The 13,780-nt window shown below is 37.0% G+C and overlaps 1 protein-coding gene across 1 annotated transcript in view; it reads left to right on the forward strand.

Moving 5' to 3' along the window:
- Window positions 1-13,780, forward strand: part of TRIP12 (thyroid hormone receptor interactor 12) — a 155,760-nt gene that overhangs the window by 86,997 nt on the left and 54,983 nt on the right. Inside the window, exons 8-9 of the mRNA XM_030917083.1 lie at window positions 5,104-5,187; window positions 6,653-6,748. Coding sequence (XP_030772943.1) covers window positions 5,104-5,187; window positions 6,653-6,748 — 180 coding nt within the window. The remainder of the gene's footprint in view (window positions 1-5,103; window positions 5,188-6,652; window positions 6,749-13,780) is intronic.

Here is a 13,780-nt window from a genome sequence, read left to right on the forward strand (position 1 = left end):
ATTATGTGGTGGGAGAGGAGTTTTTTCCCATATTGGTTTTCCTAGTTTTTCTGAAGGTTTAAATGGTAGATACTTGGAAAGTCCATTTCATTGCAACTCATTAAAACTGGTTGTGACTCAGTCTATCCCAGTGTTGTATGCTCCTTCCCAGTCTTTTAATGTTTATTCGAAGCCTGAATGTGGAAATGGGGCAGTTCCCAAATGGGTAACAGAAAAGGAGCTGCAGGCTATTAATGTAGACTTACTACAGTAATTATTATAACTAATATTTATACAGTGTGTACCACATTGCAGTCCAGCCATAGTATTAAGTACTTTACATATATTCTCTTTCAATATTTCAAACAATGTACTGAGGTATGAGTGCTCTTATTACCATTTTATAAGTGAGGAGAAACGGAGACAAACATTGCTTATGCCCGCTCAGGGTTACAAGCTGTGATGTGTGACTTCCCAAAGCCAGGCATATTTGTAACATCATTGTTGTCTAATACAGTTACAAGAGTTTATATAATTTATACGAATATATAATTGAAGGCTGGAATGGGAATGGGCTGTAAAATTTTGTTCCCCTATTTATTTATCTAAGAGGATAAAAGCATACAGAAATCAGGCTCATCCAACTGCCTTTCTAAGCACTTTCAGGCATTCCGTTGTCATTTATGTTTGAAATTACAGTGTGATACAGGTGTTTCCCAAACTGTGCATTGTAACTGGTGATAAAAAAATACATGTGGCATGTACATTTGTGTTAGAGGACTGACTTCATTACGTTTTGGAGGATAGATCTCTTATGAGTTATAGGAATTTGCTGACTCATGAAAGTATTTATGGGGAAATAAGCTAATTATTTAGCAGCTTTACATTAAGTTCTTCATGGTAATGTGTTTTAGCTTCTGCATGTGTAAAATGGGAATGTAAAAGAAAATACAAACCTAAATTAGTATGGTGTATAGGTTCGTGGACTTAGGGCTCCTTTTGACAAGTAAACGTTTTCAGATAGTACTTATATAGTCGATATAAGACTCCGTTGAAAACGTTTATTTCGAAATAATGTCGTTATTCTTTTAAAAAGCCCAACCACATTAGCTCTTCATGTAAGAAATGCTAGCCTTTGAAGTTGAAAGTTAAGTGTTTGCTACACTTTCCGAAGAGTCAGAGGCAGACTCCTGTGTATTCTTTTTTTTTTTTTCTTTTTTTCTTTCTTATTTTGAGGATAAGTTTCTCTCTGTTGCCCAGGCTGGAGTGCAGTGTTGCAATCTCAGCTCACTGCAGTCTCTGCCTCCTGGATCTGAGTGATTCTCTTGCCTCAGCCTCCTAAGTAGTTGGGACTACAGGCACCCGCCACCACGGCTGGCTAATTTTTGTATTTTTAGTACAGGCTAATTTAGTTTCACCATGTTGGCCAGGCTGCGCTCCAACTCCTGACCTCAAGTGATTTCCCCACCTTGACCTCCCAAAGTGCTGGGATTACAGGCGTGAGCCTCCACACCTGGTCTCCTGTGCATTCTTAGTTTTGGACATAATCAGAACTGTATAGACCTTTATAGTGTTGATAAAGTCTTGCAAATGCTAGGGGTACTAAAGTAAGAAATGAAGTTTTTTTCTTTATTCTTGTAGAATAATGTCACTCCATTTTGCATTGGGTAGCTTTATAGTTTCAGAAGAAATGATCAGGATTAGATCACATAAAGTAGTATTCCAATTTTGTTAACTTTGCATCTGTTGGTTAAAGTATAAAAACTTGTCACTCCGTAATAGAATATTTGTATTCTGATTTAGACAATATTCTTCTCCATTGTTTTCACTTGTGTGTATTATAAAACTGTCTTACACGGTACTGTGAAGATATTTTAAGACTAAACAGGAGAAATATCTGTTGAAAATCTGGCATTGGATTTTATCTATTGATAGTTACATTTGTATATTTGACTCTGGGAACAAATCTGGCCTATGCCCAAGTAGGTTTGAAGCCTTGACTAAGGAACTGTAGCCAACTCCTGTTGATTAATTACATTTTCGTATCTGCATGACTTTACAGAACAGCCATCTCTATACTCCTAATTAAATTAGCCAGAGGCTTGGCTGGTTTAGGTTTTCTAATTTTGTAAAACATACAAAACTAGTGGGTTTTCTTTTTTTTTTGTAAAACCAAACTCATTTTGTAAAACATACAAAAATAGTTTTTATGTATGTTTTACAAAATTAGAAAACTTGTAACTCTTATCTGAACTCCCACTTTAGATAACCTAAACTGCTTTCATAAAAGGGAACAAAAGCTTAATACTTGCTATCAGAGGTCTAGCAAAAGAATTCTTTTCTTCACAATTAGTTTCCAATTTCTGTCAAAACCAGCACCCTACCCTCTACTGATAATCAGACTTTTGACAGTAGCTCACACCTCTAACCCCAACACTCAGAGGCCGAGGCAGGTGGATCACTTGAGTTCAGGAGTTTGAGATTAGCCTGGGCAACATGGTGAAACCCTGTCTCTACAAAAAAATACAAAACTTAACTAGGCTTGGTGGCATGTGCCTGTGATACCAGCTACTCAGAAGGCGAAGGCGGGAGGATCGCTTGAGCCCTGGAGACGGAAGTTGCAGTGAGCTGTAAATTGCACCACTGTACTTCAGCTTGGTCAAGAGAGCAAGACCCTGTCTCAAAAAATAAAAAAGGTTCTGTGGCTCCCCAAAGGTTGGGACCCTGCTATAATAGAACCTTAGCATCTCTTTTAATTATGTTCTTCTGTAGGTTTTATGTTTTGATTAATTGATGTCTTTGTGGCAGTGCAGTTTTGAGATATTCATTATGAAAGTCGTTAGAATAAAATGTTTAAGAAGTAATGTAAGGTAGAAACCTTTAATGGTTGTAGGTCTGGAGAACATTTTAAAGTAAAATCAAGTAGATTCTCTGATCAATAAACTTAAAAACCCAGCAGTACTCTAACAGGTTAGATTTTTGTGTGTGCGTTTTTTAATGTATGGGCTCCAGAGTGTGGTTTAAAAATACCAACTATTTCATTTGTAAAAACTTGGTATTTGCTTCCCACATAGATGGAATAGTCTTAAGATAAGTTTAAGAGCCATTTCAGTTATAATTGTACCTGGTAACAGTATTTGTTAACAGCATTTCCGTATAACGTGAAGAAGTAACTTTATTTGGATTAAAAATCACTGCTAAAGAATATGTTTGAGTCATATAGTTTCTAAGGGTAGAACCTGTGAAGTCAGGCTTCCTGAGTTCAGATCTCCAATCCATAACTAGCTATCTGACATTGGCCAAGTATGCTCAAAGTCACAAAACCTTGGTTTCCTTATGTGCATGATGATTATAATACCTTTTGTACAATTAGGAGGAAACTTAGACAATGCCTATGTATAGTAAGCGTTTCATAAATGCTGCGTACCTGTAAGTAGCATTATAATGTGTGTGTAGTTACTGGTTAATTTCCTTTTTCTTTACCAGAAGTGTGGATTTTGCTCAACCTTTATACAACTTCAGTGTTTCTGGTTAATCTGTCTCTCTGTGGCTCTAAACCTTTGGGAGTGGTGGGGGAGTTTCCAACATTTTTGTAAAAGGTCAGATAGTAAATGTTTTATGCTTTATGTAGTCTCTGTTGCAAGTACTCAATTCTGTAATTACAGTGTGAAAGCAGCTGCAGACCTGTAAATGAATGAGTACAGCTATGTTCTAATAAAATTTTTATTTACAAAACCATGTGGTGGACTGGATTCGGCCTTTGGGCCATATTTTGCTGACCCTGTTCTAAACCATAAGTTTTTCTAAGAATTTTTTTTAATCCCATTAATGAAGTTATATAGAAAATACTTAATGGTGTGTGAAGAGAATGGTAATATGAAAATACAGTCGGTGGCTGGTATTTTGGCATCTTTTTCTTCAGACAAGCTCTTTAAATTCACATATGTTATTCACACATGCCTCTTTAACAATTATGACAAAAATATTCTTCCTGGCTTGCATTCTGTCACAATCTGTGCAGTATATAGGGCTTAAGGTATTGTGGAAGAGCTTATGTAGATCAATCATCTGGGTTAAAAAAAGGAAAGAAAAAGACCCAAAAAACAAACAAAAAGAACCCTCTTTGACCTCAGCAGACATCTAGAGGCACAATTAACTGCTAGTTTTGTAGGACTGTGGTTTTACTTCCTGTTCAGATTCATAATAGACTCTGCCTCCATTAGCTTAGACTGGTTTTTTGTCATTGTTGGTCAGGTTAGTATTTTGATTAATAGTATCCTGAGTCTTAACTCTTCATTTTACTCTAGTTTTGACACTTTAGTTGCCCTTTCATACTTTTGTTTTTAGATAGAGTCTGGCCCTGCCGCTTAGGTTGGAGTGCAGTGGCATGATCATGGCACACTGCAGCCCCTACCTCCTGGGCCCAAGCAGTGCTCTCAACTCAGGCATGCCCAACTCAGTAGCTGGGACTACAAGTCTCACTGTTGCCCAGGCTGGCCTTGAACCCCTGAGCTTAAATGATCCTTCTGCCTTGACCCGCAAAGTGTTGGTATTACAGGCGTGAGCCACCATGTGCAGCCTCCTTCATGCTTCATAGCAGTCATCTGTTAGTTGTAATATCTTTTTGCACTCTTGAAGTTAATGAAAACAGATAAATGATTGTATCAAGACTGTAGTCCGGGAATGAAGCAGACTTAGAAGGCAGACATCTATATACAACATTTCCCCCAAATATCAATTTTGCCTTTTTATTATTTTTGTTACTAATTGGCCATCTGTTAAATAATCACAATTGTTTTAGCAGTATGTTCTTTATTGACTTTCAGAGAGGGGTTCAGGACATCTTAATTAAAGAACAGTTCCAAAGGCACAAAATATTTGTCAAAAGCCATGTATAAATGAAAAACAAGCATGAAAATACTTAATACTAAAATAGTTGAGTTCTCCTTTCGTTCCTGAAAGCTACAGGATAAAGTCTAGAAGAACAGCTGAGTGTACTGTGGCTAGACAAGTTTAATTGCCTTTATTCATTGTAGTCCACAAAACTTTGGTTTTTCTAAGATAAGCCAGACACACTGTGTTTAAGTGCTCCTCTCCTAACCCTCATCTTTCCTCCACCCCAAGCCTCTAGTTCTGTTGCAGGGGCTGTTGGCATGACCACCTCTGGGGAGAGTGAATCAGATGATTCCGAGATGGGACGTTTGCAAGGTAAAAACAGTTACTGAGCCTACAAGAAACCATTACCATGAGCTACCTGTTAATACCATACTTTATTGAAATTAATTTAAATTCATTTGACCATAATCTAGCAGTACCTGCACCTCCAAGAAAAAAAAACAAAAAAACTTCTTAGTAGCAATTTCATGATTTGGAATTGGAAGATGAGCTATCTGCCTCTAGATGTTTACTGTTTAACTAGATAAAGCCTTACATACTTATTTTTGTTTAAATTTTTTTCTTTATTGTGGTTGCATGTATAGCTGGTTTCAGTAATAAATAAGTTAAAAATCTTGAAAAACGGGTACCTTAATATATTTTTGTCTGGAGTCCAGTAGCATTATGAATGCATTTAACCCACTTAGGCCTAGTGTTCCATTATTGGAACGCTAAGGATGTGGGAGTTATTTATATCCTACTGCTCAAGGCCGTTGCCAAGGTCTGACTTTTCACTCATGCAAAAATTTAAAAAATTGCAACCTGCAGCATAAATGGGTTTTAATAAGGTGTTTGCCATGGTTTTTTATCTTCTTGATCATGTTTCAAAAGGAATGTATAGTGTATACACCAATTGTAGTTTTTTAAAATGTTACAAGTGCTTTTACAAAAGCAGCCTAATATTATGTATGGATGGGTATGTATTTTTATCTCAATTGATTTATAACAGATCTCAGTGTGAGGCTTACAATAAAAGTATTATTTATAAATCATTTTTGATTGCTTTTAAGTTCCTGAGGGAACATACAAGCATCTCTAGGACTTGGACTCTCAGGAACACATAGTTTTTGTTTGATTGTTTTGAGACCGAGTCTTACTTTGTTGCCCAGGCTGGAGTGCAATGGCACGATCTTAGCTCACTGCAAACTCCGCCGCCCGTGTTCAAACCATTCTGCTTCAGCCTCCTGAGTAGCTAGGATTACAGGTCCCCGCCACTGCGCCTGGCTAATTTTTGTATTTTTAGTAGAGACGGGCTTTCATCATGTTGGCCAGGCTGGTCTTGGACTCCTGACCTAGGTGATCCATCTCGGCCTCCCAAAGTCCTGGGATTACAGGTTTGAGCCACTATGCCTGGCCTATTTTGTTTTGTTTTCACATTTTGGAACTAATAAAAATCATATACTGTTTTCATATGGTTTTATAGGATCTGATGACCAATAACTGATTGGGAAATAGTGTCATACAGAAAACAGAGCAAGGGTGCTTAACATATTAGCTCTTCAAAATAATCAAAATATTTACCTTAGGTTTTTCTTGAAATATTTTACACATTCCTGTTGGCACTGATTTAATATATTAGGGTGGTCTTGAAAGTTTGCAGCTTCTCTTAATAGTTCAGAAAGCAAAGTAACATTGACTGAATCAGTTAAGTGAGATGAATCAGTTACTTGAAATTTTCAGATAGATCAGTTGCATAAAGTCATCTTAGTTGTTCACTCTGCCCTTCTTTTCTCTCTAGCTTTGTTAGAGGCAAGGGGTCTTCCCCCTCACCTGTTTGGTCCTCTTGGTCCTCGGATGTCACAGCTTTTCCATAGAACAATTGGAAGCGGAGCTAGTAAGTAAAAATGTTCCTTCCCTGAAATCTCTCAATAATTAGCCAACTGCTATTTTTACTTGTAACCTATTGATCGAAGTATTAAGAAGTTTTTCATCATCTTTAACCCATTTTTAAAAAGAAGGCTTGTGCACATTCACACCTTAAGTACAATTTTCATTGCAGAATTACCCAGATTTTATAGCGAGATTGATTCTGTTTGTTTGAACAAAATAAGAATAAAGAATCTCAAACAATTGCATTGGTAATTATGGCACCTGATGGCATGTTTTGCATAGATTTGAATCTTGAGTTTGTCATAATGATGTATTTGTCAAGGTGAGAGGATAAAACATTAAACAGTTTGCTAGCTGAATTTTTTATAGCTTTAAATATTTAGACATAAGGTTCTCATGTGTACTGTTTTTTTAAATTTTTTTTTTTGAGACGGAGTCTTGCACTGTTGTCCAGGCTGGAGTGCAGTGGCGTGATCTCAGCTTACTGCAACTTCCACCTCTCGGGTCCAAACAATCCTCCCACCTCAGCCTCCTGAGTAGCTGGGATTATAGGTGTGTACCACCAAGCCCGGCTAATTTTTGTATTTTTAGTAGAGATGGGGTTTCACTGTGTTGGATGGCTGATCTGGAACTCCTGACCTCAGGGAATCCACCCACCTTGGCCTCCCAAAGTGCTGGGATTACAGGCGTGAGCCACTGTGCCTGGTCTGTTTCCTTGAATTGGGATCAAAATATGATTTATACATTGTAATCAGGTAATGTTTCTTAAGATTTTTGTTTTTTTAAGAGAAATTTGATTTTATTTATCACTGGGGAGAAGCCTGGAAAGGAGAAAAAAAAAAAAAAACTGTTGCGGGGGGTCCCTAAGGGTATTGATTTTGAGATACCTGAAACCTGTATTTAACATCAACCTTTACACATGAACTTAATGTAAACTGTAAACTAGAGCCAGAGTCAAAAACAATACCACACCTTTGTGCCCATGGCCCAGCTTCAGTGGTGCCTACTTCATATCTAATCTTTATCTCTAGCCTCATTCACATCCTTCTTCCCATATTAGTTTGAAATGAATCCCAGGCATTATATACAGTCATGTGCTGCATAATGATGTTTCATTCAACAACAGATCGCACACATTACATCAGTCCCACAAGGTTATAATGGAGCTGAAAAATTCCCATCATCTAGCTAATATACAGTACACATTTTTAAACCATACTTCGATCATTTAGAGCCAGAGGTGTCCAGTCTTTTTGCTTCCCTAGGTCACATTGGAAGAAGAATTGTTATAATAACACTAATAATAGCTGATGAACTTAAAAAAGTCACAAAAAAATCTTATAATATTTTAAGAAACTTTACGCATTTTTGTTGGGCTGCATTCAAAGCCATCCTGGGCCACGCATTGAACAAGCTTGGTTTAGAATGTACTCCTTCTACATACTAAAGAAGAACATGAACTGTAAACCTTAGTAGTAGGTGTTCCAGAAGAAAGCGTTGTTGCCACAGGAGATGACAGCTTCATGCCTATCATCGCCCCTGAAGACCTCCAGTGGGACATAAGATGTGGAGGTAGAACATAATGATATTGATGATCTTCACCCTGTACAGGCCTAGGTTAATGGTCATGTTTGTGTCTAAATGTTTTAAAAAACTGTTTAATAACTAAAGAAAAAAAATGAATTTTCAAAATAGGAAAAAGCTTATATGGATATAAAGAAAGAAAATGTTTTTATACAGTTGTACATTGTGTTTGTGTTTTAAGCTAGTTAATACTACAAAACTGTCAAAGTTAAAAAAAGTTTATGAAGGTAAAAAGTTACAGGAAGCTAAGGTTAATTTCTTCTTTCTTTCTTTCTTTCTTTCTTTCTTTTTTTTTTTTTTTTTTTTGATGGAGTCTTGCTCTGTCTCCCAGGCTGGAGTGCAGCGGCGCAATCTCGGCTCACTGCATCCGCCTCCTCCCAGGTTCAAGCAATTCTCCTGCCTCAGCCTCCCGAGTATCTGGGACTACAGGCACCCGCCACCACGCCTGGCTAATTTTTTGTATTTTTAGTAGAGACAGGGTTTCACTGTGTTAGCCAGGATGTTCTCGATCTCCTGGCCTTGTGATTTGCCCACCTCAGCATCGCAAAGTGCTCGGATTACAGGCGTGAGCCACAGTGCCTGTCCGGTTAATTTCTTTAAGATATTTCTTATAAATTTAGTATACATAAATATACAGTTTATAGAATTTATAGTAGTGTATAATCTAGGCTTTCACATTCACTCACCACCCACTCTCCCAGAGAAACTTCCATTCCTGTTAAGCTCCATTCATGGTAAATGCCCTATACAGACGTACCATTTTTTAATCTTTTATATCATATTTTTATTGTACCTCTTCTATGTGTAGATATAGTAACATATACAAATACTCATTACAACTGCCTATAGTATTCAGTAAAGTCACATGTCGTACAGGTTTCTAGCCTAGGAGCAAGGGGTTAAACTCTGTACCATCTTGGTTTAAGTATACTCTATGATGTTTGCATGACAAAATAGGCTAACGCATTTCTCAGAACATATCCCATTTGTTAAGTGACGCCTAATTTTATTCTATAAACATTTCATCATGTGGTTCAAGATAATGCTCCTCAAAACACACAGTCACATTATCACATTTAAAAAATAAACCAGCAATTTCTTTTTTTTTTTTTTTGAGAAGGAGTCTCGCTCTGTCACCCAGGCTGGAGTGCAGTGGCCAGATCTCAGCTCACTGCAAACTCCGCCTCCCGGGTTTACGCCATTCTCCTGCCTCAGCCTCCCGAGTAGCTGGGACTACAGGCGCCCGCCACCTCGCCCGGCTAGTTTTTTGTATTTTTTTAGTAGAGACGGGGTTTCACCGTGTTAGCCAGGATGGTCTCGATCTCCTGACCTCGTGATCCGCCCGCCTCGGCCTCCCAAAGTGCTGGGATTACAGGCTTGAGCCACCGCGCCCGGCCGGCGCAATTTCTTAATAATAGCCAATAGATGTCGAAGTTTCATTGTCTCAATATCATAAGTGTATTTCTTGCAAACTGGTTGTTGGATCTAGAGACCTCTTCACGTTGAGTTTAGAGCCTGTATCATCTTTTCTTGGTAAACAAAGCCTATTGAAAAGTCATAGTGTTTTCTTAGAAAGTACATAGTGTCTGTCTTTTAACAAGCTGTTGAAACTAAGTACTTATTTAATAGGGGGTACAAAATGGTAGTATTTTAGACCTAATAATCTCTTTTCATTTATGAGAAGTAAAGAAAGTATTAATAATTTAGTAGAAATACGTAAAGGATATCTTCTTCTCACCTTCTATTTGATTGCCCAGGACAATAGTTGATACAAGAAAAATTATTTTTCACTTTACTGGTTAATAAAAGTAGTGATTTTTATATCCTCCAAAGGTACCATTGTTGTATTTTTGTTTTGCTTTTTAATATGTTTGTTTTTAAGTGTGATTGTAAGCAGTGGGTTGAGATGTGTATTAGACATTTCAGTGATTTTCATTGATACCTGAATTGTCCCAGCATTGGATGATGGGATCTTTTTGAGTTTGGCTTCTGAATCTTTTGGTCATAACCTTAGTAATTTTTGATAGCCTTCTTATTTTCTGGTATGACAAGATGTGCCAAACTCAGTTGACTTATTTTTTCTTCCTGCTATGGTATGGCTGTGTACCTACCCAAATCTCATCTTGGATTGCAATCCCTAAAGTCCCCACTGGGATGGACCCAGTGGGAAGTAGTTGACTCATGGGGGTGATTTCTCCCATGCTATTCTCCTGATAGTGAGTTCTCACTAGATCTGATGGTTTTATAAGGATTTGGCATTTCCCCTGTTGGCACTTACTCTTTTTTCTGCTGCCCTATGAGGAAGTACCTTCCACTGATTGTAAGTTTCCTCCCCAGCCACACCAAACTGTGAGTCAATTAAACCTATTTTCTTTATAAGTTACCCAGTCTTGGATAGTTCTTCGTAGACGTGTGAGAATGAACTGATACACTCCCCATACCTGAAATTGTTCATTTCCCCATAGAGCATTGTTTATTTTGTATTTAGAGACCGCAGTTTGCCTTATTCATTTCTACCTGGTTGACCATTATTTCTAGACTCTTTTAAAAGTTGGTATGATACCACCAATTCATATTTAGGTCTACAGGGTTTTTATTTAACTTCATTGATGTTATATCTCCTTTCTCCAATGCTGAGTGTCCTAATTCCCAATAATTATGACATAGTGACTCATTTACTTTATCCCACAGTACAAGATTTCAAGTTGCTACTGAAAGTATTATTATTAAAAAAGTCAAAAAGATTCTTTAACAGTTCTTTCTGTTCCTGGGATATTTTTTACTTTGTGTTAAAATTAATGTGTTTTTAAAGTCATTTGAAGTACTCCATCTCTTTGTTTATGCCAAGTTGGATTGGTTCATTTACTTCATTTTGCTTCTGATTTTTAGGGACTGCTTTTTAAAATGAATATTTTGCTTTTATAATTATATAATATTTACATAGTTGTAAAAGTCAAATCTACATACAAGATATATTTAGAAAAATCTTATCTTCTTTTGCTTTCCATTTTCCCTGCTTCTTCTTCTCACATAAATAATCTTTTAAATTTTATGGCTTGTCCTTCTGTTATTTACTTTAAAAAATCCATAAATATCTATATTGTCCATGGGACTTCCTTTCTCAGTTAAGAGTAGCAAACTTTATACACTTTACTTTGCTTTTGATACTGTATTTTGGTGTTCACTCTTCACAGCTGCCACATGCGTGTTGCATGTTCAACTGATGGGCCTTTGTAAAGCTGCAATGTTACTCCATTGTGTGGGTATAAATAGTTTATTTATATAGTCCCCTGTTGGACATTTGAGTTATTTTCAGTTTTTTTTCTGTTGGCTAGCCTTCAGTGAAATGTAGCTTTCATATTTTTTTCAAGCATTATCTTTTGGATAGATTTATAGAAGGAGGTTTGCTGCTTAAATGGGTGTAAATGCATACGATGTTTTGGTAGGTGTTGCAAACTCCTCCAATTTGGGATTGTACCATTTTGCATTTCCACCAGTCGTGTGTATGATAGCAGTATGGTATCAAGCTTTTGATTTTTTTACCAAAATTCATTGTTTCTAACTTTTGTTTTAGTTATATATCTTCGTATATTTCTTTTAGTGGTACCCTAGAGAGTATAATGCAAATTCATTGGTTTATTATAGCATACCTTAAATTAATACTTTATCATATCTCAAACAGTACAAGATTTTCTTCTGTCTTAGCAAAACTTCTTACTCTCCCCTCGATCAGTTTTTGTTTTGTTTTGTTTTTGTTTTTTTTGAGACGAAGTCTCACTCTTGTCGTCCGGGCTAGAGTGCAGTGACATGATCTTGGCTCACTGCAAACAAGTGACTCTTGTGCCTCAGCCTCCCGCGTATCTGGGACTGCAGGTGCACACCACCCCGCCTGGCTAATTTTTGTATAAGGTATGCTATAATAAACCAATGAATTTGCATTATACTGCCTGTATACTCTTAAGAATGGATTTTATATTTTTACGTGGCTGAAAACATTTTAAAAAAGTAATATTTTCTGATGTGAAAATCAAATGCAGATCAAATTTCAGTGTCCATAATGTTTTATTGGAATATAGTCATGTTCATTTGTTTGTATTAGTCTTACTTTCTGTGGATACTTTCCAGCTACAGTGCCAGAGTTGAGTAGTTGCAGTAGAGACCATATGCCTGTAAAAAGCCCCAAATAATTACTGTCTGGCCCTTGAGAGAAAACGTTTGCCTGCCAAACCCTGATCAACAATAATGGTTCTCAAAGTGTGATCTGTGGACTCTTGGTTCCTGAGAGAGACCCTTAAATGAGTTCTATAAGGTCAAAACTAATAATAGTTACTAAGATTTTTCCTTCTACTTCTTTGATGTTTGAACTGATGGTTCATGAGCTGTACTGGGTAAAACTGGTGGGATCTTAAGCATAAAAGAGTGGCACTGAATGGTACTAGCAGTCATTGTGTTTTTCACTGCTACATACTCCTAGTAAATATAATTCAGTTTTTATCTAAGATGCCCTTACTGAACCAAAGTAAATTTAATTAGGTCTCTACTCCCAAGACATGTCTTTTTAATAATCTTTGGAACACAGTAAGGCCAATCTTTTCCATTTACAGTTGACTCTTGAACAACATGAGTTTGAACTGTGCTGGGTCCACTTATTCATGGATTTAAAGAATAAATACAGTTAGCCTTCTGTATCCATGAGTTCTACATTAGCAACCAAATTCATATTGAAAATACAGTGTTTGGGCCGGGCACGGTGGCTCATGTCTGTAATCCCAGCACTTTGGGAGGCCAAGGTGGGCAGATCGCCTGAGGTCAGGAGTTCAATACTAGCCTGGCCACCATGGTGAAACCCCAGCTCTACTAAAAATACAAAAAAATTAGCCACGCGTGGTGGCCGGTGCCTGTAATCCCAGCTGCTTGGGAGGCTGAGGCAAGAGAATCGCTGGAACCCAGGAGGCAGAGGTTTCAGTAAGCTGAGACTGTGCCACCTGGTTTGGAAAATAAGGTCTTTTAAAATCAAAATTGTTTATATTAATGTATAATGAGTTAACTGGCAAATATTTAAAGTTTTTGTATTTCAATTAACATATTTTAAAATTATCAATAAATACAACCCACATAAACAAAAGTGCTTTGTGGTCCCTCAGTAGTTTTTAAGAGTATAAAATGATTCTAAATTCAAAATCCACTACTCTAATAAGAGTTGGTTTCTCTTCATAGATCAGAAGATAAAGTAGGTTTTGGTTATGGTTTTGGATTTTTATTGTTATCTTCAGTTTAGTGTAAGTTGTTTTTAGGGACATCCCAGATGTTTATTGGTATTGATGATAATTTTGATTATGCTGTATAAGATCCATGTCCTTACAGTTGCCAACCCCCATGGTTATAAGACCTCCATCTAGTCACATACATGTCAGTTCTTTCTCTTAGGGGGTTGTGCTGTTAGGCCATACTT

The sequence above is a fragment of the Rhinopithecus roxellana genome, chromosome 14 (genome assembly GCF_007565055.1).
Source record: "Rhinopithecus roxellana isolate Shanxi Qingling chromosome 14, ASM756505v1, whole genome shotgun sequence".
In the NCBI taxonomy this organism is placed as follows: domain Eukaryota; kingdom Metazoa; phylum Chordata; class Mammalia; order Primates; family Cercopithecidae; genus Rhinopithecus; species Rhinopithecus roxellana.